Below are 21583 nucleotides of genomic sequence, written 5' to 3'. Positions count from 1 at the left end.
TGGGGTCAGAACGCAGCCTGGAGGAACCCCACCTAAAGGGGGCGGGGTCTCAGAGAGAGTGTCAGACACAGGAAGTGATGTCAGGTGTGAGAGAAGCTGAGACAGGGACAGGAAGTAGCTGATCTGCGGTGACAGGAAGTGAACCGAGATGGAGGCGAAGATGTTGCCGCTGCTGCTTCTCGCCACTCTGGGTAAGGTTGGAGGGCTGGTTCTGGTCGGGCAGAAGTGACCCGGCACCAGGTTCTGTTTGGGTCAGATCCTTGGATCATTCTCTGTGGTTCTGAAAGGCACAGATATCAGGAGAACCAGGAACTGCAAACACAAACAGATCCAAAACAAACTGGCAGACCGGCCCGGGTTCTGCTGGTTCTGTTGGTTCCAAAGGTTCTTCTCTTCCAGGTCTGGGTCCAGCAGCCAGCAGCCATCATGGCCGCCCCATGCCAGGCTCTCCATATGACATCAGCAAGAACTCTGCCGCCGTTCAGCAGGCCGTCCTCGGCGCCGCCCACTCCTTCAACAGCCAATCAAATGACGCCTTCCTGTTCAAACCATCGGCCGTCCTCAGAGCGCAGCGACAGGTACCGCTTACCTGGAGATAGTTGTTGCTATGGTGATATGGGAGGCAGGTCAGAACCTTCAACAGGTCCGGATTCTGGTGTCTAGATCCAACTGGTTCAAAAAAACCTGTTAGTCCAGTTTCTCCAGAACCACCAGAGGAGAATCTACTAGGAAGGAATGAGTGGGCGGATCCTGCTCTCTGATTGGTCAGAAATACAACTAAAACCAGCGATCAGCCCAAAACCTGGGAGTAGTGATGACCTCTGACCTGAACCTTCAGAGCCTTTATGCCCACATAAAGACAGTCACAAAGTCGGCCTTCTACCACCTGAAGAATCTCCAGGATCAGAGGACTGATGTCTCAGATCAGAGAAACTCATCCAGGCGTTTATCTTCAGTCTCATTGTTTCCTGCAGCAGCGTCTTCACAGGTCTGACCACCAAATCGATCCTCCAGCTGCAGCTGATCCAGAAGCTGCTGCTGCTGTTCTGACTAGAACCAGGAAGATGGAGACATAACACCAGATCTACAGTCCTACAGCTGTAGCTCAGAGAACAGACTGTAAAATCCTGTTAGTTTATAAATCACTGGACGGTTTAGCAACACAACCATTAAATATCTGTTGTTGTTGTATCAACCTGCCAGACCCTCAGGTTCTGCATCAGAACCAGAACCAAACAAGGAGAAGCAGCATTCAGCTTCTATGCACCACTAATCTGGAACAAACTAACAGAAAACTGTAAAACAGCTGAAACACTGACTTCCTTTAAATCCAGACTAAAACCCTCCTGGTTAGTTTTATTTGAATCGAGATCAATTTAACGACTTAATGTCACGTTTTATTGTTGCTCTTTGAAATGCCTTGCTGCTGTACAGATAACATTTGATTTGATTTGAAACCTTCACTCTGATTGGTCAGAAACCTTCACTCTGCAGTCTGATTGGTCAGCCCTGTCAGTCCTCCAGCAGTCATAACTTCTGGAAGGATGAACTGGATCAGAACCAGAACAGATGGAGGCAGGACAGTTAAAGCAACAGTAGTTTATTTGAAGCTCAGGTCTGTGGTGATTGGCTGGATCAATCAGCCAGTCAGAGAAGGGCTCAACAGAACCAGAACCTGTTTCTCCACTGCAGAACCAGCTCACAGGAAACAATACCTCCTTTCAAAGTAAAAGCATGTTTAGATTCAGTCTGATGTGTGAGAACCAGAACCAGGTTCTGTTGAGCCTAGAACCTGAAGCAGACCCATTCCTGCAGTTCTGGTCTGGACCCAGGCCTGGTTCCGGATCGGAGCAGAACCTAACGGACCCACTCTGTGTTCCAGGTGGTCAGAGGGATCCGGTACATCGTGGACTTCCAGATCTCCAGGACGGTTTGTCCCAAACGAAACCGGACTTCGGACCTGGACCGGTGCCACCTCCAGCCTCCGGGCCGCCTGGCCCAGGTGAGTCTGGATCTGAGTCGCCGGAGGACCCGATGGTTCTGGAGGTTCTGACCGACCCGTCTCTGTCCAGACCTTTCGGTGTCACCTGGAGCTGTGGCTGATCCCCTGGAAGCCTGGGCGGGAAACCCTGGAGCTGCAGTGCAGATCACACCAACAGGGACCGGTTCTGATCCAGAACCGGTTCTGATGAGGATCTGGTTCTGTTTGTTTAAATGATGAGTGAATAAAGAGTTGCAGCAGATCCAGACCCGGTTCTTCTATTCTCCAGAACCTCCAGAGTCCAGTAGGTCTACAGGTTGGATTAAACGAAACCGGGCAGAACCAGAACCAAGTTCACGAATCATGATTAACTCGCCTGATTTCACTTTTTCACAATTTTCAGAATTGGAACCAGGATCGGAACCGGGACCAGGACCAGGTCCTGGATGGCCTTATGAGGACGTCCCGGTTCCGGTCCCGGTCCTGGTTTTGGTTCCGGGTGGAAGCAGAGACTTGTCCTACAGCAGTAGGAGAAGCGACACAGGAACATTCAGTCTGACATGAAATAATGACCGAACAACAGAACCAGAACCGGGCCCAACTGGACCCCTCAGCTTCCAACAGCTGCTTTTAAAGCCCCAAGTTCTAATCCAAACAGGACCGGGTCATCAGAACCAGCAGGGAGGGAGGCCAGACCCGGTTCCGACCCACTTCTACGGTCCCTGCAGGTCCAGCACGGCGATGTATGGCGAGCGGAAGGATCCGATGTAGAGTTTCCCATGATGCTCGTGGGCCTCGCTGACGTAGGCGGCCACCAGGCCGTTGGGGTCGTGGAAGCTCCGCCTACAGACGCCGCCATCTTGGATCTCCGCCACCAGGCTGTAGCGGGGGACGGCCTTGATGAGGACGTCCTGGCTGAACAGCTGCAGGGCAGAAACCGAGAGGACAACGTGACCTTTGACCTGGTGGAAAACTGCTGCTGCCTGAGGCTGCGTCACCCAGCGACTTTTTGGCCATCTTTACTGCCATAAACCGAGCGCTGCTGGGCGGCTATCTTTACTGCCGTAAACGGAGCACTGCGGCGGCCATCTTTACTGCCGTAAACGGAGCACTGCGGCGGCCATCTTTACTGCCGTAAACGGAGCACTGCGGCGGCCATCTTTACTGCCATAAACCGAGCGCTGCTGGGCGTTGGCGGCCATCTTTACTGCCATAAACGGAGCGCTGCGGCGGCCATCTTTACTGCCGTAAACCGAGCACTGCGGCGGCCATCTTTACTGCCGTAAACCGAGCGCTGCGGCGGCCATCTTTACTGCCGTAAACCGAGCGCTGCAGCAGCCATCTTTACTGCCGTAAACGGAGCGCTGCGGCGGCCATCTTTACTGCCATAAACCGAGCGCTGCTGGGCGTTGGCGGCCATCTTTTCTGCCATAAACCGAGCGCTGCTGGGCGTTGGCGGCCATCTTTTCTGCCATAAACCGAGCGCTGCTGGGCGTTGGCTACGTTCCTCTTCGTTCACACAGACCTCACATTGCAGTCGGGTTTAATCAGCAGCAGCATCAAGATCTGCTGGGTGAACGCAACCTTTGACTAGGACATCTCAGGCATTCTCATTAGTTTCTCATCTAGCAGCTCAGAGGTCACATGAAACTGATGGGCCTTTTTACCTTGAAGATGAGCTTCTTGACCCAGGGTCTCTGGGACAGGAAATCCAACATGGAGAAGCCGGGGTTGGGCCGGACCGCCGCCATGGAGACCCAGTATCCTCCGGAGGAACTGGGCCGGATGTTGTCCGGGAAACCAGGCAGGTTGTCCACAAACGTGTCCATGCCCCCCTTGTTGAGGCCCGCCACATGGACCCTGGATGGAGACAGAGCTGGTCAGGGAGGAGAGCACCTCTGGAGCGGGGTGGTCCTGGGTCAGTGTCGGGCTCACCTGCGGATCCGGGCCATGGTGGTCTCGGCCACCAGAACCGACTCCTGGTCCGGCAGCAGCTGGATGCCATTGGGGAAGCGTAGGTTCTCCATGACGACAGTTAGTTCCCGCGTCTCCGTGTCGTACTCCAGCACTCTGAGGCGGACACGAGGACAGGCTTTTATTCTGAAGGGTCCTAGCAGCTGACCTTTGACCTTTGACCCAGGCGGCGGGTTGTACCTTCCATCCGCCGTGGCCTCCATGATGAGGTGCAGGTAGTCCCGGCGCTGCCACCTGCTGCTGGAATCGGTGAAGTACAGCTTCCTGCCATCCTGTGTCACCGCCACGTCGTTGATGAACGACAGCTTCCTGCCGCCAACCTCTTGCCCCCCAGCCACCAGCCGGGTCACCGCACCTGCAGGGAGATGCGTCGTCAGCTCCACCTGGAAGCAGGGGGTGGGGAGGGTCCAGTCAAAGCTCACCTGTGGCAGGGTCGACCTCAAACACACCTAGGTAGGCGTCGGCTACGAACAACGTCCCATTAGGCCCCGCCCTGATGCCCAGGGGCCGCCCGCAGGTGGGCTCATCCTCCCTGGCGCCTGCAGGGGGACAGAGGAAAACCAGGGTCAGTCTGGAGGCAGAGCCATGCTCAGCCAATCAGATTTGTTCTGCCACTTTCAGCCTATAGAGCTTTGGAGCTGACGTCACAGCGTATGACGTTTACGTCGCTCGGCGCCATCTTTGTTGACCACAGGCCAAAACAAACTGGTCTGAGCACCGGTGTTTTCATTGTGTTACTGACCGCAGTGAAGTTGTTTTCAAGTTGGATACTGGATATTCGATATTCCCTATTTTGAGTTAATAGGTCACATGACATAGAAGCTATTGAAGAAAAATACTAAATTTTGACTACAGAAACAGCTAAAAAAATATAAAAAGTGTTAAAATGTAATAAAGGTGAGTGTGCCTCATCTATACAGTCTAGTGGAACAATTTCACACAGATTGAGTTAATGGCACACGATTTGGAAGCTACTGAAGAAAACATTTAATGTTACATTCATTTCAATTATTGAATATGACTTAAACATGTAATAGAGGATAGTGTTCCTTGTGTAATAGGATGAATTACCACTTTTTTGTATCAGTTGGTCACAACAAGTCAAGGCATTTATTTACAGGAGTGTTTGGAAATTGACGGTATCTGAACCTCCGAGCGCTTCAGGAGGCATCGGTAGAGAACAGCTGGCTGAAATCAGCGTTCATAAATCGGACCAACCTTGAGCTGAACGTCCCTTACTCTGCAGAGCGCGAATATCCAGTATCCAACTTGAAAACAACTTCACTGCGGTCAGTAACACAATGAAAACACCGGTGTTCTGACCAGTTTGTTTTGGCCTGTGGTCAACAAAGATGGCGCCGAGCGACGTAAACGTCATACGCTGTGACGTCAGCTCCAAAGCTCTATCAGCTAGCAACGTGTTAGCCTGGTTCAACATGGTTCTGCAGTTCACTTCACATCAATCCTAACGGAGAACCAGTCAGAACCAGTTCTCACAGTCCCAGCTTCACCCAATTTGAGCATCTCACCACACGGCGGTCTGCCAAGCGTTGCCAAGGTAACGATTCTCCGTCCAATCAGCTTGAGGATTTTGCCATCAGCTGTTCCAGTGAAGAAAACGTCTGCGGAAAGAAAAACAGACTCAGGTTCTGGTTCTGGTTCTGGTCGGGAACCAGAAGTGAAGCAGCTAACCCCCCATGTTGACGATGGACTCTGGACCCAGAAGCTGGTCCTCGTAGAGCCGCCGGGCCTCCCGGAGCCGCAGATTGGGCTCCCAGCAGCCCTTCATTTGGGGTGGCTCCTTCAAGCTGCAGCCAGCAGGGGGGCCACAGGTTGCCATGGAAACAAGGGGGCGGGAGGGAGTTGGGGGCGGTTAGAGAGTGTTTAATCTGGTTCTGACCCGGTCCAGACTGACTCACCTGAAGGCCTCTGGCTGGATGGGAGACTCCAGGATGAGGAAGATGATGAGAAGAGGAAGAATCAGGAAAACGCCCAGAGACAGCAGAGTGACCCGGAACACCTTCCCACTGTAGGAGCTGGACAGGAGGACAGGAGGACAGGCGTTTAATGGGTTAACGCAGTGCTTCTCAATTCCAGTCCTCACCCCCCCCCCCCTTGCATGTTTTAGATGTGCCTGTATTTCACAACAGCTGATCTAAATGATTGCATTACATCTTCTGCAGGCATCAAGTGCTGCAGAAACTTGTTAATCGCCCATAGATTCAATACAGGTGTGTGGCTGTTTGTTCACTATTTGTGAACAAATTTGTGAACAAACAGCTCAAACTCAAAGATTAAACTCAGCATCAGATTGTTGCTATGGTAACAAAACAATCTCACTATGAATATTGTTCTTTGATCTTTTACTAAATAAACTTGCCAGCTCCTTAAAATCTTACATTTAAATGCTAAACAATTTAAAATATTTTAATTTATGCTGAAACCATTAAATCAAATTCAGCAGCATTGATCATCTCAATAAATAAATGTTACATTTATGTATCTGTGTTAAAATATCAGCATTTATGGCCCCTGAAGCCCTGGGGGCCCGATGGAGCCGCTGGCTTAGTTTGGATTGAACACAAGTGCAAATAATTGATATTCATTTTAACTGTATTTTTTGATTTGTTGTTTTTCAGACTAGTTGTGGGTTTAGATAGTTTCACTGGTAACCCAGTGGTTTCCACACATCCCCCCCCCATGGCTTAGCTGTCTGGTTGAACGTTTGTTTGTTTGTGGGGGAGGGGGGGGGTTCTTAGAGACTCCCTGTTACTCAGCCCGGCTCCAGACGAACAAAGGGGGGAATCGACTTCTTTGGGGTCAAAATGAATCGTAGCTGAACATAGACAACACCTGTAGCCTACAGGCTACTGGTTAAGCTTAAGGTGCTGTATTGACATTAGCTAGTCGTCTGTTAGCTAACATTACCTGCATCCAGCAGCTTCACTCAACTCAGTCGGTTAGTTTGGGGGAAAAACTGTGAAAAGTTCTTTGGGTTTTGCTGCCATGATTCTAACACACCTGAGCAGCAGCAGGTCTCCTTCACAGGTGGAAACCAGCGCGAGCGGCGTAGCGCTCATGTTGCGTTTAAAGGCGGCTCGGAAAAACAGGTTACCACATGTTAACAACGGATTAAACAGTTTTAACTGCTGATAAAAGTGACAGAGGACACAGATATGGAAGTGAGGAAGCCTCTACTGTATCAAATTGACAGGAATAACAGAGAGTTGGCCATTCTAAGGTAAAAACCCAGCGCATACAGCTTCATGTTTTTTTTTTTCATCCATCCAGAAGACTTCCTGCTCCCCCCTGCGATGACACGGCGCCTCCCCTAGGGGGCGCGCCCCACAGTTTGGGAACCTCTGCCGTAACATATAATTACCCACTAATATTTTTACATTTCTTGTCAACTTAACATCTTTTAATACAAAAACACAGCGAAGCGCCCGCCAGGCCGAAAGGTTCACTGGGGGCTTAGTGTCATGATGACTGCATTCCCATAATTATACATTCCTGTAGCCTGATGCTCCCATATACAACTCAAAGAACAGATGATTGAAATAAAGACACTTTTTGAAAGTATTTTGTGTAACTTTTATTTTTTTATAGAAATTGAAGACGGGAGGAATTGATTAAAATCAAATCTGGTATGAAAACAAATCTTGTAAATCTTATCAGCCTTATTCAGTATATTAAATTACATGACTAATTGCATGTTACTTAATATTCATATTTATTTGCTGGCATTACTTCAAACTGCATTTTAATATCTGATTTACATGCAAATACTTTATATAATGTAAACACTGATATAAGAGACAAACATGCTTGTGAAATGCAGAGCATTACAAAACAGATTCAATCAGTCAGCAGGTCCAGGTGCTTGGATCCAATGGAAAGGTAATCGGCACAGCAACTCAATCGTGGGTCAGAAACACCAGGTGTTATGATGCAAACCTGAAAAATTAATCATAACAACAAAAATACCAATAAATGTTTATATTTACCTACACAACATAATGAAAAACCAATAAACCCTAAGCTCTATCTGAGTTTTAATTGAAAATAAAATAAAATTGCGATATCTCAGGAAATTAAATGTTTAAGTGAAACAGATCCTGAATCACAATAAAAGAAACTGCAGAAAGTATTTCAAAGGTGTAACAACACTAAAGTTTCTGAGTAAGTGAACTGAAATACGACTTAGAAAATGCATGTTAAAATCTGAATATTCTTTTGAAAGTAGCTAAAATTAATTTGAATTACTAGCAGACGCAGCACAGGGTTTGCCTATTATCTGTACTGACAGTAATACAAAACATGCACAGAAGAGGTTTTAGTTTGTAAAAGTTCAGGCAAACCTGAATATTTTAATAATAAAAAGCAGCAGGTGATGTAACTTCATGGCTTCATCTTTCTAAGCAGAATCTCAGGGGAAAAAGACGAACCTGAGTGAAGTCGGCCTCCGTCGTCAAATCACAAAATTGGTGTCAAACGTTTGTGCAGCAAAAAATTTTTGTGGTGCAATTATTTCAAAGATATTAAGAAATGTTTCAATCATTCAATCAAATCAAATTGTATTTGTATAGCACCTTTCAGCAACAAGAGCTTTAAATCAAACACAGAGAACAACATCAGATTATTGATCAATGTTTCTTAGGCCTGTCGCTTTAAATCAATTAATCACACGATAAATTAAACCTCTGGACCTCATTTTAATTATCGGCTTTATCGTCTCTTCCTGCCTTTTTTCTTTCTGTTGATGACACTGATTGAAAAAAGGCTCAACTCCGGTGCTCCACCCTCTGCGCACCGTTGATTGGTGGGTGGGGCAGATGGCTGTATAGGACAGGCCGCTGCAAGGTGTGTGTGTCTTTGTTTCTGCCACTGTTGCTACAATCGGCGGCTACATGTTGTGTGTTTGATCGGCTCGTCTGAGGCGCTTCTTCCCGGGTTAGGCTGAGTCTCCACCCCTGGGTAAGTTGCCTGCCATTTAGATTTTAATTTATTTTACCTGGCTCCACAGTAATTGGTTTTTCTGTTTCAGACACCTGATTGTTTGGACGCTCTGCTGTCCTGCCATTGTTTGAACCGCTCAACTAAACGTGTTGCTGTGTGGGCAGGGCTTGGTAAGGTCCATTGAAGGGCGTTTGGAGCTGTTCAGTTGTTTAAAGTGTTTTCTTTTACAGTTTGTATTTGTTGTGCGTTATTGAAGTTACTAATTTGTTTTCTCTTTTTTTGGTTTGATTTACTAATTTCTTTTGCATTGCATGTTTTGTTTATTTCCCTTGGAATAATTGAACTTGTCCGTCCTTTATGTGTTCCCTTTTGTTCCAGGGACCGAGTAGTAGGCCTGAAGCCTCGTTTTTTAAAAAAGAGAAATTTTTAGGAAATTGTTTAATAAAATATTGTGCACTGCTCAGTCTGTGTTCGGGTGGATCTTGTAACTTTTAAAAAGATCTCCACCTGCTGGTCAGACTTAGTGTCATGTCCAGCGCACACCACAGGAGTTGTCGGTCCATTTTCAAAACCTGAGACACATCAGTCGACAGAAATCCTGAGTATAACGGTTCGATCGGGTTCGTCGTGCCGTGTGGTTTCCAGCCACATGGGCACAAAATAATGGCTACAAGTCCAGTTAAGTAATTTTAAAATCAGGCATTAATCAATGCTTTACTAGAATCTACCTGTGATGCATGTGGCTAGAGTCAGCGTAAAGTCCTGACTGAATGAAAATCATTATAACCTATTTATGTCACGTTAACGAAGAACAGCTGAAAACCTACCGGGTTTATCAGCTGCGGTAGCAATTTGGCTCCAACTCCTCTTGTCATTTCTATATTCTTTGCACTAAATGTTGAACAAACATTAATGTTTCCACATATCAGTGTACAGAGTTTTCTTTCATTTGTGTATTAAAATATTGAAAACGTTCTAATAAGTTGTAAACTCACATGTTATATATAGTGTTTAACTGTTCATGTTTAGCGCAGCACTATGTGGGCATTTGTCTCCCACATTGGTGACACCCATCAAGTTTTCTGTATCAACGTGGTTATTTTTTTCTTTTGGTTGGTTAGGGTGTTTGTGGAGAATCCGGAGCCCAGGAGCTGCTGTGTTTAAAAGGTTCTTGTTTTGAACAGGTATGTGTGTTTCAAATTTTAATTGGATGTTAAATTAATGTATTTAGTATATTTCTATGTTATGGTGGAAAATTGTAATTATAGGGCAGATTATTTCTGTTTACGTTTTATTTTAATTGTTTTGTATGACTGTAGATTTATTTTATTAGTGAACCTCAGAGAATTTTGGTTTTGTTTAATGCATTTCTGTGGCAGTTCGCGCCAAGCTGCACTGGGGAGAGGGTGTTTGTGGAGAGTCCGGAGCCCAGGAGCTGCTGTGTTTAAAATGTTCTTGTTTTGAACAGGAATAAAATTATCCTGATTCTGGTGTGGTTCTGACTTCCTGTTACCAACCGCTACATCTGGTGCCGTGACCCGGATGCCTAGATCAGCTGCTGCCGATCACTGAGGTTCTGCTGTGTGCTTGGAACGTCGAATGCTCAAGTTGGTGGACTAGTGGGTTCTGTCAGGCTCCATTTTGGTTGCTATTCTGCAACTGTATATGACTGTTTTTAAGCAAAAAAACTGGATCACAAGGTTTCAGGTTGATAACCTAAAAAAAAATAAAGTATCTACTGCCTCCTGCATATTTACTTTTTGTTAAGGGACGTTTTTATAGCAAGATTGTTTTCTGTGTTATATATACTATGGCAGAGAAAAATAAAAAAACATATGATGTATTTTCATCCCCTGTTGGAAGAGGGAGAGGTTTACTTAGCCTAGAGAAAACCTTTGTTAATGACACTCCAGGAGCTACCTCTAAAATGCAGTTTGCATTGGATGATGGTAGAGACAGACACAAACCATTGCATTCGACACCCACTGATTCCAGTGAGCGCACCACTACACATCAGTTACGTGAACTTATTGGAGAATTAGGAAGTCAAATCAGTGAATCCATAGCTAGCCGGCTCCTAGCCTGCCAGCCAGCTCTTAGCTCACAGGCTCCTCCCAATAAATCATCTAGAGCTGAATCATTCACAGCAACTGCTGACACCTCCAAAATAAGTCTGATAGTCAGACCTGATATTAAGGACCCATCCATGTTTCGTGGTGATGGCACAGACAAGTACTCCATTCATGAGTGAATAGACACAGTTGAAGTGTACCTACAGAAACGAGACCTCCCACCTTGTGAACAAGCAGAGGACGTTTTAAACCATCTCTGTGGCAAAGCTAAAAGTATTGTCAAAGTGGGCCTGAAGAGTAGCTCAACCGGCAACACCCCAGTAGCACCAGAGGCAATATACAACATTCTGAGGCGCTACTTCAGTGATACTCCTGGCTCGTGTCTACCTTTGGCCGATTTCTACGCCACCCAGCCGAAAGCTAAGGAAACGCCTGTTGACTATTGGATCAGATTAAACACTGCTGCAGAAGTGGCAGACAGGCATCTAAAGTCCCAGGGGGGTAAAATGGACAACATGGACTCAGAAATTTCCATGATGTTTGTCAGAAATTGCCCAGACCCCAACCTTGCTAGTGTCTTTAAATGCAAGCCCACAAGCAAATGGTCCCTGGCTGATGTGCAAGAAGCTATTGATGAGCATCAGAGGGAGTACCAAGCTAAAAAAAACAACCACAACCCTGCCCAATACACATGCTCTTCGTGTAGCTGCCGCTGTAACAGCCAGTGAACCCCTAGAAAATAACGCAGAGTACACCAATGTAAACACAGCCAAGCTATCTGACCCTGCTAAACCAAGTACAGCTGTTGTTTCAGAGTCAAATGCTTTGGAGAGAGTACGTAGCATGCTAAAAAGAGTACTAGAGCGTACAAGCCAGCCTAGTCCTTCTGCTGTCCGACCAGAAACTGCTCCATTCAGCCATGGTTCCCCTTGCAGGGTCTGCAGACAGACCTCACATTCCACACGTACACATTGTATGAGGGAGAAAAGATGTCTGGAATGCTTAGAGACTGGGCATCAAAGAAAGGACTGTCCCAAGGGGTCTTCAAATCGACCGGCAACACTTTACCACATCAGGGAAACTAAAACACTCACATGAGGGAGGGGGTAGTGTGAGTGATAGAGACAAAACCCTCAAACTTGAAGATGATGCACAGACCGTATATTCTGAGTGTGTAAATTCCTTTCCATCTAACACTACTGTTCTATTCCAGAACATAAATAGGCTTGACAAAGCTGACAGTCTGTTCTATACAGATGCTGAGGTGGAGGATGAAGTGTCATTGAAAGCCCTGCTTGACACTGGCTCAATGACATGTACTATCAGTGAAGGAGCTGAACAGATGTTAATTTGTTCAGATTCAGTCTCCATGTCTAAAGATATTTGCCCTGACATCACACTTGTTGGTTGTGGCGGGATGAAAGTTAAGCCTAAATGCATTTATGACCTAAAGATGAAAGTGTATGGCTGCACCTTCAGAGTCCCTGCACTGGTTGTTCCTGGGCAGCAAGATGAAATTATTCTAGGAACAAATGTTATCAAGTACCTTCTTAAGCAGTTTAAACAATCTAAACAGTTTTGGCAGGTTTTGAGTAAGCCTGATTCAGAAGAAGCACCTGAAATAATGCAATTCCTCAACATGCTGTCTGGCATTAAGAGATGGAATGGAGAAACTATCCCTGATGTTATTGGGACAGCCACGTTAATGCAGGCTGTTACTCTTCTGCCCAGGCAGGAACATTTAGTCTGGAGCAAGTTGCCAGCAGCCTCATCCTGTTCTGAAGGCAGTGCTGTCTTGATAGAACCAGCCAAAGCAATGACCCACAAGAATGACAATGGTTTGTAGATCCATTGCCACTATGAATGGTGAGAGATTGGTTCCAGTCAGAGTCCTAAATACTTCAAGTAAGCCAGTAACTACAAAGGTGGCACAGGTGTCGGCTTGCATTGCTGTGGAGGATCTGGACGAGAACTCTGAGCTGACTGAAGCTAACTCATTTGAGGTAAAAAACCAGGCAATGCACAGTGAACTGACTGATGACGCACAAGACTTTGACTCATCGGACTACCAAGAGTCCTTAGTCAAACTTGGACTCGAGAGTTTGGACATTAAATCCTGTGAGGTGTCAGACTATTGGAAGGGCCAGCTATTGCAACTCGTCCAAAAGTATGAGGCTGGCTTCTCAAAAACTAAGCTTGACTGCGGCTCAGCAAAGGATGTTGTTCACAGGATCCATCTGTCTGACTCCCGACCCTTCAGGCTCCCATACCGCCGTGTGCCACCTGGGCATTACCATAAACTCAGACAGGTGCTCTCAGAGATGGAAGAACTCGAGATAATCTGCAAGTCAAAGAGTGAATGGGCATCACCGCTGGTCCTTGTGTGGAAAAAGAATGGGGACCTTAGGATCTGTGTAGATTATCAATGGTTAAATGCTCGCACAATAAAGGACGCCCATCCTTTGCCACACCAAGCAGACTGTCTCGCAGCCTTGGGTGGTAGCACTATATTCAGTGCTATGGATCTCACCTCCGGCTTCTACAATATTGCTGTGGCAGAAGAGGACAGGAAGTTGACGGCTTTCACAACACCCATGGGGCTTTATGAGTTCAACCGCCTTCCCCAGGGATTGTGCAATAGTCCAGCCAGCTTTATGCGACTAATGATGAGTATATTTGGAGATCAAAACTTCCTGACTCTTCTTTGCTACTTGAATGATGTGCTAGTCTATGCATCCAATGAGGCTGAGGCCCTGAGAAGGTTGGAAATGGTCTTCAGCAGACTGAGAGACCATGGACTAAAGTTAGCCCCTAAAAAATGTCAGTTTCTTAAAAGGAGCGTAAAGTTCCTCGGACACATTGTGGACAGTAATGGTGTCTCGACTGATCCAGACAAGGTTAAGGCTATAACATCAATGACGGTTGCGGACCTTATGATGGAGGACGGGGTGACACCCTCTCAAAGGAAAGTCAAATCATTCTTGGGCATGGTAATGTACTATCAGCAGTTCATTCAGGACTGTTCCAAGCTAGCCAAACCCCTTTTTGCTCTTACAGCTGCCCAGAGAGGGAGGAAAGGCAACCCACGTGGTGTTGCTTCATTCAAAAAACTGCATGCAAGTGACTGGAAGCAGGAACATGAAAACTCATTTGAGCTGCTGAAGTCTGCACTTTTGAAATCTGTTGTCCTTGCACATCCTGATTTTAACAAACCGTTCATCCTCTCAACTGACGCCTCTACTGATGGACTCGGGGCTGTATTATCCCAAGTTCAGGAAGGGGAGAGCAAAGCCCGACCAGTCGCTTTTGCTAGTAAAGCACTGACCCGTGCCCAGAGCAAATACCCTGCCCATCGGTTAGAGTTTCTTGGACTCAAATGGTCGGTTTGCGATAAGTTTAGTCATTGGCTCAAAGGACACACATTCACCATTTGGACAGATAACAATCCCTTGACGTATATCCTCACTAAACCTAAACTTGACGCATGTGAGCAAAGATGGGTGGCGAAGTCGTCCCCTTACAGTTCAGCATCAAATACATACCTGGAAGTAAAAATGTAGTCGCTGACGCTTTGAGTAGACAACCATTCATCAAGAACAAAGTCTCCTAAAGGCTGGTGACTGAGTCCTATGAAGCTTTATTGGAGGAGTCACAAGTGAGGCAAAATGCAGTTCAGGAGGTCTTTCGGGTCAGTACTGACCATCAAGGGGATGAATACCTCCAGTCTCTCCAACACCCAGAACATCAGTCGCTGAGTGAAGAAGAGGTATCTGTAGTTCTACTGGGACATGCAAAGTGGGACCTCAGTCACGAGCAAAGGGTGTTGACTTGGCTGGCTCAAGACGTAGAGGGGCTGGTGCCGACTGGTTCGGTGCCTCTACCTATGCTCTACCTTCAGGCCCTCCAGGAGGCACAACAAAATGACCCCGTACTATCTCAGGTCATCCCGTTCGTCATGCGAGGCAGGCGGCCATCCAGGAGAGAAAAATCTAGCTTGCTGCCAAAAGCTTTGAAGCTCTTGAAACAGTGGGAGAAGCTAAGGATGCTTGACAACATTCTATATAGGGTGTGTAAAGATCTAAGTACTGGCAAGAAACGACACCAGTTTGTAACCCCCTTGTCTCTGATAGACCAAGCACTTCATGGCGTCCACAATGAGGCTGGACATCAAGGCTAACACCGGACATTACACCTGGCCAGGCAACGATTCTTTTGGCTCAGTATGGAGCACAGTGTTCGTGAATATGTCAAATGCTGCAAACGTTGTATTGTGAGCAAAACTCCTGAACCCGAGGGTCGAGCTCCCCTAGAGAGCATAAAAACAACAAGCCCTCTGGAGTTGGTGTGCCTTGACTTCTGGTCTGCAGAAGATGCACGGGGTCAAACCGTTGATGTGTTGGTGGTAACCGACCATTTTACCAAGATGGCCCATGCTTTCCAGCTACACGAAAAGAGTCAGAGAGGACCTTAAAGAGGCTTTAACTGCTGCTCAGGCTAATGCCTACTCCAGCCAGCAACGTCAGGCTCAGTTGTACAATCTAAAAACAAGGGGCACGGACATAGCTGAAGGGGATAAAGTGCTCTTGGCTAATAAAGGGGAACGTGGCCGTAGGAAGCTTGCAGACAAGTGGTCTTCTAACATCTACATTGTTGTGTCTCATGATCCCAGATGCCATACTTACCGCATCAAAGACGCAGCAACTGGACAAGAGAAAGTAGTCCATCGCAACTTACTCCTGTCAGCAAACTTCCTGCCACTTGAGTTGGACAAAGAGCAAGAATCTGTGTTTTCCTCTGACATCACCCCAGATCCAAGTACTGTTAACGATGGTGACCAAGATGTCTCAGTTGTGTATTCAGAGAGTAATGGATTGGACCACACTGCTGACTGGGTGGCCAATACAGTTTCCTCAAACCCTGAAGACCTCCAGGATGCTGAAAGTTGTGTCAGGAATCTTCAAACAGAAGCAAGTGATGCTGAGAGTCTTGGAGACATCGAAAGCGACACTGCTAAGTGCCCAGACTCGCCACATAAACAGCCAGAAACTGACGAAGAAACAGTTGTTATAAGTCCTGGTAGGCCAACAACTCCAACAACTGGTGCTATAAGTCTTGTCAGATCTAGGGCTGGCAGGATAATCAAACCAGTTAACAGACTGATACAAAACATGGCACAAAGGAACACACAGACACGTAATGCAGTCTCTGAATTTGCAAGGAGTTTATTTTTGTAAGAGTAATCAACTTTTGTTTGTGAATAGAGTATGGGAGTATTACACCTCTGTAAATAAGTCAATGCCCATTAGTTAAAATGTATGGGAGAGTAACAGCCACTGACTGTGAAGTTGTGTTTACGGCACAATCTTTTAACAAGCAGGCATTGAGTCTGGCCAACTTTCCAATGTTGCTTTTCCTTTTTTAGAGGAAGACCTTTAATGTTGCTCAGGTGTATGTGGTCACTGTTTGTCAGATGGCAAGAATGTTATTCTGTGCCCAGTCTTGATTAATGGGACGGTTTTGAGAAGTTCAGGGGGGACTATGTAGCAGAGTTAATTTTATTTATTTATTTTATTTTTCTTTATGAACCTTCTCGAAACTAATTTTCTTTGAATTGACATGTCTGTTATATATTATTTCAGTTTTATTTTGCTTTCATTTTTGGTTCCTAGTGTGTAAAAAGTCATCCTCATCTACGAATATTTGTTTTCCTTTGTTTTTTAATTGTATTTTATTTTGGTGGGGAAGCTTTTATTTTCTTACTTCCTGTTTTTGCGTTATATCCTGTGTGTTCCCGCCGCCCTCCTCAGTTCGTGCCAAGCTGCGCTGGGGAGAGGGTGTTTGTGGAGAATCCGGAGCCCAGGAGCTGCTGTGTTTAAAATTTTCTTGTTTTGAACAGGAATAAAATTATCCTGAATCCTGATTCTGGTGTGGTTCTGACTTCCTGTTACCAACCGCTACACTGTCACATTCAGCGTTAAGCTCCCGGTCGGGGAAAACCCCTGATTTAGATCGGAGCCACGATGATCTACATCACACTGCAGGATGATCGGCTACGAAATCACCAGCGACAATCTTAGATCGGCCAACGATCTAAGATCATTGTAAGGGGAAAATATCGTGTAGTATGAACTATTACATCAGGTAGTCGGATGTGCCCGTCTTCTCTATTTAAATCTACTGATTACTGAAGGCCGATATAGTATATAGACTTCATAATCTGTGTAGTATCAGGCTATCTGTGGATAGGAACCTTTGTGCTGTATTGTGTTTGGAGGCGGAGGAGAATAAAAGAGTACCTGCTAAGGTGGAGCTGTCTCAGGCGTATTTCTGTGTAGCCTCAAGATTTTATTGAATATACACATCACAGAACAGAACAATCTGCACTCTTGGTTGAATCCAGTATTTATTTCCACTTTGGCTTCATGTTTAGTTTTTATTCAAGTACACTTTTTGTTAATGGAGACTGAGAATCCATTTTATTTTTGGTTGTTTTGTTTATTTAGTTTATCAGTTCCAGTGTTATGTGTTCTTTTGAAAATAAAGTGCATCTATGGCAGGAAATCGAATGCATTATTAGTCATTTCCATTAAATCAGTGTCAAAAGCTCTTGAAACAATATTATCGTTTATTGCAATAATTTTTTAGACAATCGTCCAGCAAAATTTATCGTGACAGGCCTATGTTTCATGATTATGTTTCCATAGCAACTAACAGCAGAGTTTTAATCTGGATTTAAAGGACGTCAGTGTTTCAGCTTTTTTACAGTTTTCTGTTAGTTTGTTCCAGATTTGTGGTGCATAGAAGCTGAATGCTGCTTCTCGGGTCTGGAAGGTTGATACAACAACAGATCTTTAATGTGTTGTGGTTCTAAACCGTTCAGTGACTTATAAACTAACAGTATTTTAAAGTCTGTTCTCTGAGCTACAGGTGTAGAACTGGGTGGTGTAGAACCGAGTGGTGTAGAACAAGCAAGAAGTAACCAAACAGAAGGCGCTCATCGTGACTGTTCTCACTCTCTATCCCAGTACATGAAGCCAGGTAGTCTGACACCATGGCAGACATTACAGCTGCCACTTTGAACAAAAACAATCAAAGAGCAATGTGCATGCTCTGCGTGCTCTTTCGTTCTTGTGTTTTAGTTATTTGTTAATTTAAATATCAACGTACATAATTAAATTAAATAATGATGCAGTGTACACAGAGCATTACTAGAACAAAGAACGGGTGTTCTGTCAGGTCAGATCGTCATACGCTTAGCACGAACTCACGTTGTTCTGTCAGATCAGCAGACGTTGTCAGATAGTCTTAGCTTAGCTCAGACATGCATACGCTGTCATTACCATATGATTTTATTTAATCAGCAACATAGAATCATGACGTAGATCATCATACACTTGGTTATTAACAGTTGTATGGCATCCAGCCGCAGCCAGATCTGCTTTAAATACACTTTGAAACCACGACAACGCATGTATATCTATCTAGTTATCATATTATGTCATATTATAAACAATTTAATGACTTATTTTCGTCATAACTTGTTGCGTATACTGACAACTCCACTGACGGTCGGACTTCTTAAGGCTCATGCGCTGGCATGGTACTCACTGCATGTATGCTATCCTGACAGCGTATGGCTATCTGATAGAACACCGGCTATATCTGTCAGACACGTCATTACCATCAGATTTCATTTAATCAACAACACAGAATCATGACGTAGATCGTCATACACTTTGTTATTAACTGTGTATGGCATCCTGACTTAGCGGTTAAGTGAGTTTTACACGGGTGTGTGTTGTAGCTGACTCCAGCTGCAGCCAGACCTGCTTTAAATACACTTTGAAACCATGACAACACATGTATATCTATATAGTTATCATTGAAAACAATTTAATGACTTAAGTTCATCATAACTTGCTGCGTATGGTGAACTGACAACTCCTCTGACGGTCGGATTTCTTAATGCTTAATGCATGTATGCTATCCTGACAGCGTATGGCTATCTGATAGAACAACGGCTCTCAGTGAGTGACACTCCAGTCCTATCTAATAAATAAAGAGCCGTGCAGAAGAATCGACTGTTTCTGAATGTCACCTCACTATATTGCAGACTTTTGGACACAGCGTTGTCCCATATATGCGACAAGTCAGTCAACATCTCTGCACAATAATTCAGCATAGTGAGTGATAACATGTTTCATCACAATGCTTATGTGTCTCTATACAGCTAGCTTTGATAACATCACGTTAACGGAGCTTACCTTCTTTGAGCTACTTTTCTAAGTGACGAAAAAAGTTAGACGTTGTCTCCACCGTTTGTGAAAGCGAAGCGCTGCTGAGTTAGCTGTGGCCATTGGATTTCTTACTATTTATGCAGCCTATTATATTACTGACGATCAGACAAACATTTTCTGCCGCTGAGAGGAAACCACTGCGCATGTCCTGGAGCGCCGCGCGCGAGTGAAAGGTGGGGAGGGTGGGGGGAGTAACAGAAACACGTAGTTGCTTGGATTTTAATCGGTGCGTTTTGCATCCACTGAAAACAAAGATGTTAACAAATAAAGTGGACAGTATGCTGCACGTTTAGTGATATTTTCACAGTTGCGGTCTTGACTGGTCTTGAAATAAAATGCCGAGTCCTCAGCGCCCGAGACCGAGACAAGACCGAGACCATCAAAAAATGGTCTTAAGACCGGTCTTAAGACCAAGACGAAACTTCGAGTACCACAACACTGGTCCTAGGACTGAACCTTGGGGTACCCCACATGTGACCTCTGACCTGTTTGATAAGAAGTTTCCGATTGAAACAAAGTAATCTCTGTTCTTTATGTCAGATTCAAACCAGCTGAGCACTGGACCGGAGAGTCCGACCCAACTCTCCAGTCGATTCAGTGACATGGTCAGCACTGAGGTCCAACAGAACCAGAACCAGTTCTGTGGTTCTTCCATGGTCTGTATTTATATGGATGTCATTGAACACTTTGACTAGGCCAGTCTACATGATGTGGTAACCATAGAAACCAGACTGGAAGCAGTCAAAGCGACTGGTTATCGTTAGGAAGTTATTTAACTGTTGAAGCTTTTTCAGTAACTTTGCTGATGAATGGGAGGTCAGAGGTCGGCCTGTAGTTCTGCAGTAGTGATTTTATCAGTGGTTTGATAGCTGCTGTTTCCAAGGGAAAACACCTGAAGAGAGCGATGAGTTACTATTCGGATCAGATCATTAATGACAGGCAGGACTTTCTTAAAGAAATGTGAGGGTCGGAACTGGAGCTTCACTGACTTATCATTTCTTCTAGGGTTTTATAATTAAGTAGTTGAAATTGGGTCATTATTCCTGTACTTGTTGTGTTTGGGTTTGGCATTGGGACTGGCTTTAGAGTGGATGTTCAGATTAAACTTCTGATTTTCTGAAATTTCTCTGAAAATAAGCTGGAAAAATGGTTGCAGGCTAAAGTTCAGGCGCCCCACTGATGTTACTGATGGGAAAACATGTTACAGTTTTATAACATGTTACAGTTTAACATGTTACTGTTTTATAACATGTTACAGTTTAACATGTTTACTGTATGCTAGCTGGAGGTTAGCTTGTTGCTGCTGATAATGTGGCAAAAACATTTTTACACAAAGTTATAAATTATGTGAATCTTCTGTTAAAATTATTTGGAGACTCAGAATCATCCCGGTTCCGGTCCACATTCTCAGGGGAGAAAGACTCAGCTGGTATAATTACACCTGAGAAAAATGAATTCAGAAAGTCATGAACTTGTTTCATCTTTAGTCCAGAGTTGGTAGCTGGACCCGAACCAGAACCAGGACCAGGAGGATCACTCTCACCTGGCTCTGGTTCCTCCTGGTTCTGGTACCAAGATATTTTGATTAACCGGGTCGGTTTTTATCTTCTAGGTTCTGGAGCTGCAACCAGAATTTCTACTGATCTGACGGAGGACGTTCCAGAACTAGAACCTGGAGAACGGGTGTAGAACCGGACCAGACTGCTCTGATCCAACAGGTCAAACATGAAGCTATCAGGTCCATCAGAACCTTCTGGGTGGTTCTCAATCGCTCTAGACCCCATCCAGATAATCCGGGTTTAAACCGGATGTGAGGCAGTTCCGGTCTGCTTCCCTCTGATTGGCTCCTTCTCTTGGAACCAGAATCAACAAACCCGGAACCGCAGAGCCCTGTGACCTGATCCAGGACTTCTCGAACCCCCAGCAGAACCAGTACCGTTGAAGGCGGACCGCATGTCCAGGTGAGGTTCGGGTCTCACCTGGCTCCTTTGTGTCTCCGCTCCGGAAGTTCCTCTGTGATCACGTGAGCTCGGTGCAGCCGCCGGAAGCGGACTCCAGCAGATTCGTTCATGTTCGGCTCGGCTCGGTTCGGTTTCAGTTAGAGCAGATCTGGACTAACGGTTCAGCAGGATGTTGAGCTGGGCTCCTTCTTCTGCTGCTGCGGTAAAAGCGGAGTGTCGGATTTACTGCCCCCAGCGGCAATGGAGGGAACTGCAGCTGAAAACACGAATCTTCTCGCGAGGTTTCGGGGCTTTTCTCACTGTAGCAGTCCGTTTTCAGGCCAGCTGACTGTTCAATGA

General features: G+C 45.5%; 2 protein-coding genes across 3 annotated transcripts; one reads left to right on the top strand and one right to left on the bottom strand.

Annotated features, from left to right (window-relative positions):
- The first annotated feature begins 66 nt into the window (after positions 1–66).
- Positions 67–2243, top strand: cst7 (cystatin f). Its single transcript, XM_014977930.2, has 4 exons — positions 67–191; positions 400–578; positions 1883–2002; positions 2073–2243. Exons 1-4 carry the CDS (start codon positions 149–151, stop codon positions 2187–2189), a joined length of 459 nt encoding a protein of 152 aa, XP_014833416.1. The 5' UTR covers positions 67–148; the 3' UTR covers positions 2190–2243.
- On the bottom strand, positions 1376–21583 carry apmap (adipocyte plasma membrane associated protein). Of its 2 annotated transcripts, none has more exons than XM_088013421.1 (9): positions 21263–21583; positions 5875–5991; positions 5648–5763; positions 5485–5577; positions 4405–4494; positions 4136–4310; positions 3917–4051; positions 3649–3841; positions 1376–2904 (listed from the first exon to the last, which is right to left on the bottom strand). In XM_088013421.1, exons 1-9 carry the CDS (start codon positions 21352–21354, stop codon positions 2695–2697), a joined length of 1221 nt encoding a protein of 406 aa, XP_087869547.1. In that variant the 5' UTR covers positions 21355–21583; the 3' UTR covers positions 1376–2694. The 2 variants fall into 2 exon arrangements, with proteins under 2 accessions (XP_087869547.1, XP_087869546.1); XM_088013420.1 differs by having other exon boundaries at positions 4378–4494; positions 21263–21580.

This window comes from Poecilia mexicana, unplaced genomic scaffold (genome assembly GCF_051168715.1).
Source record: "Poecilia mexicana isolate PSO_F unplaced genomic scaffold, ASM5116871v1 scaffold_15, whole genome shotgun sequence".
Classification (NCBI taxonomy): Eukaryota; Metazoa; Chordata; class Actinopteri; order Cyprinodontiformes; family Poeciliidae; genus Poecilia; species Poecilia mexicana.
The sequence above is the reverse complement of the archived record's forward strand: the minus strand, read 5'-3'. Positions and strand labels throughout refer to the sequence as shown.

What these genes read in the sequence shown, in the direction of transcription:
- cst7 (XM_014977930.2), top strand. Translation starts at nt 149, where the DNA reads ATGGAGGCGAAGATGTTGCCGCTGCTGCTTCTCGCCACTCTGG. An exon ending in TCCTCAGAGCGCAGCGACAG is followed by an intron (nt 579 to 1,882) that starts GTACCGCTTACC and finishes TCTGTGTTCCAG; the next exon opens with GTGGTCAGAGGGATCCGGTA. An exon ending in CTCCGGGCCGCCTGGCCCAG is followed by an intron (nt 2,003 to 2,072) that starts GTGAGTCTGGAT and finishes GTCTCTGTCCAG; the next exon opens with ACCTTTCGGTGTCACCTGGA.
- apmap (XM_088013420.1), bottom strand. Translation starts at nt 21,354, where the DNA reads ATGAACGAATCTGCTGGAGTCCGCTTCCGGCGGCTGCACCGAGCTCAC. An exon ending in GCTTGGCAGACCGCCGTGTG is followed by an intron (nt 4,495 to 5,484) that starts GTGAGATGCTCA and finishes GTCCCCCTGCAG; the next exon opens with GCGCCAGGGAGGATGAGCCC. An exon ending in TCAAGAAGCTCATCTTCAAG is followed by an intron (nt 2,905 to 3,648) that starts GTAAAAAGGCCC and finishes TCTGCCCTGCAG; the next exon opens with CTGTTCAGCCAGGACGTCCT.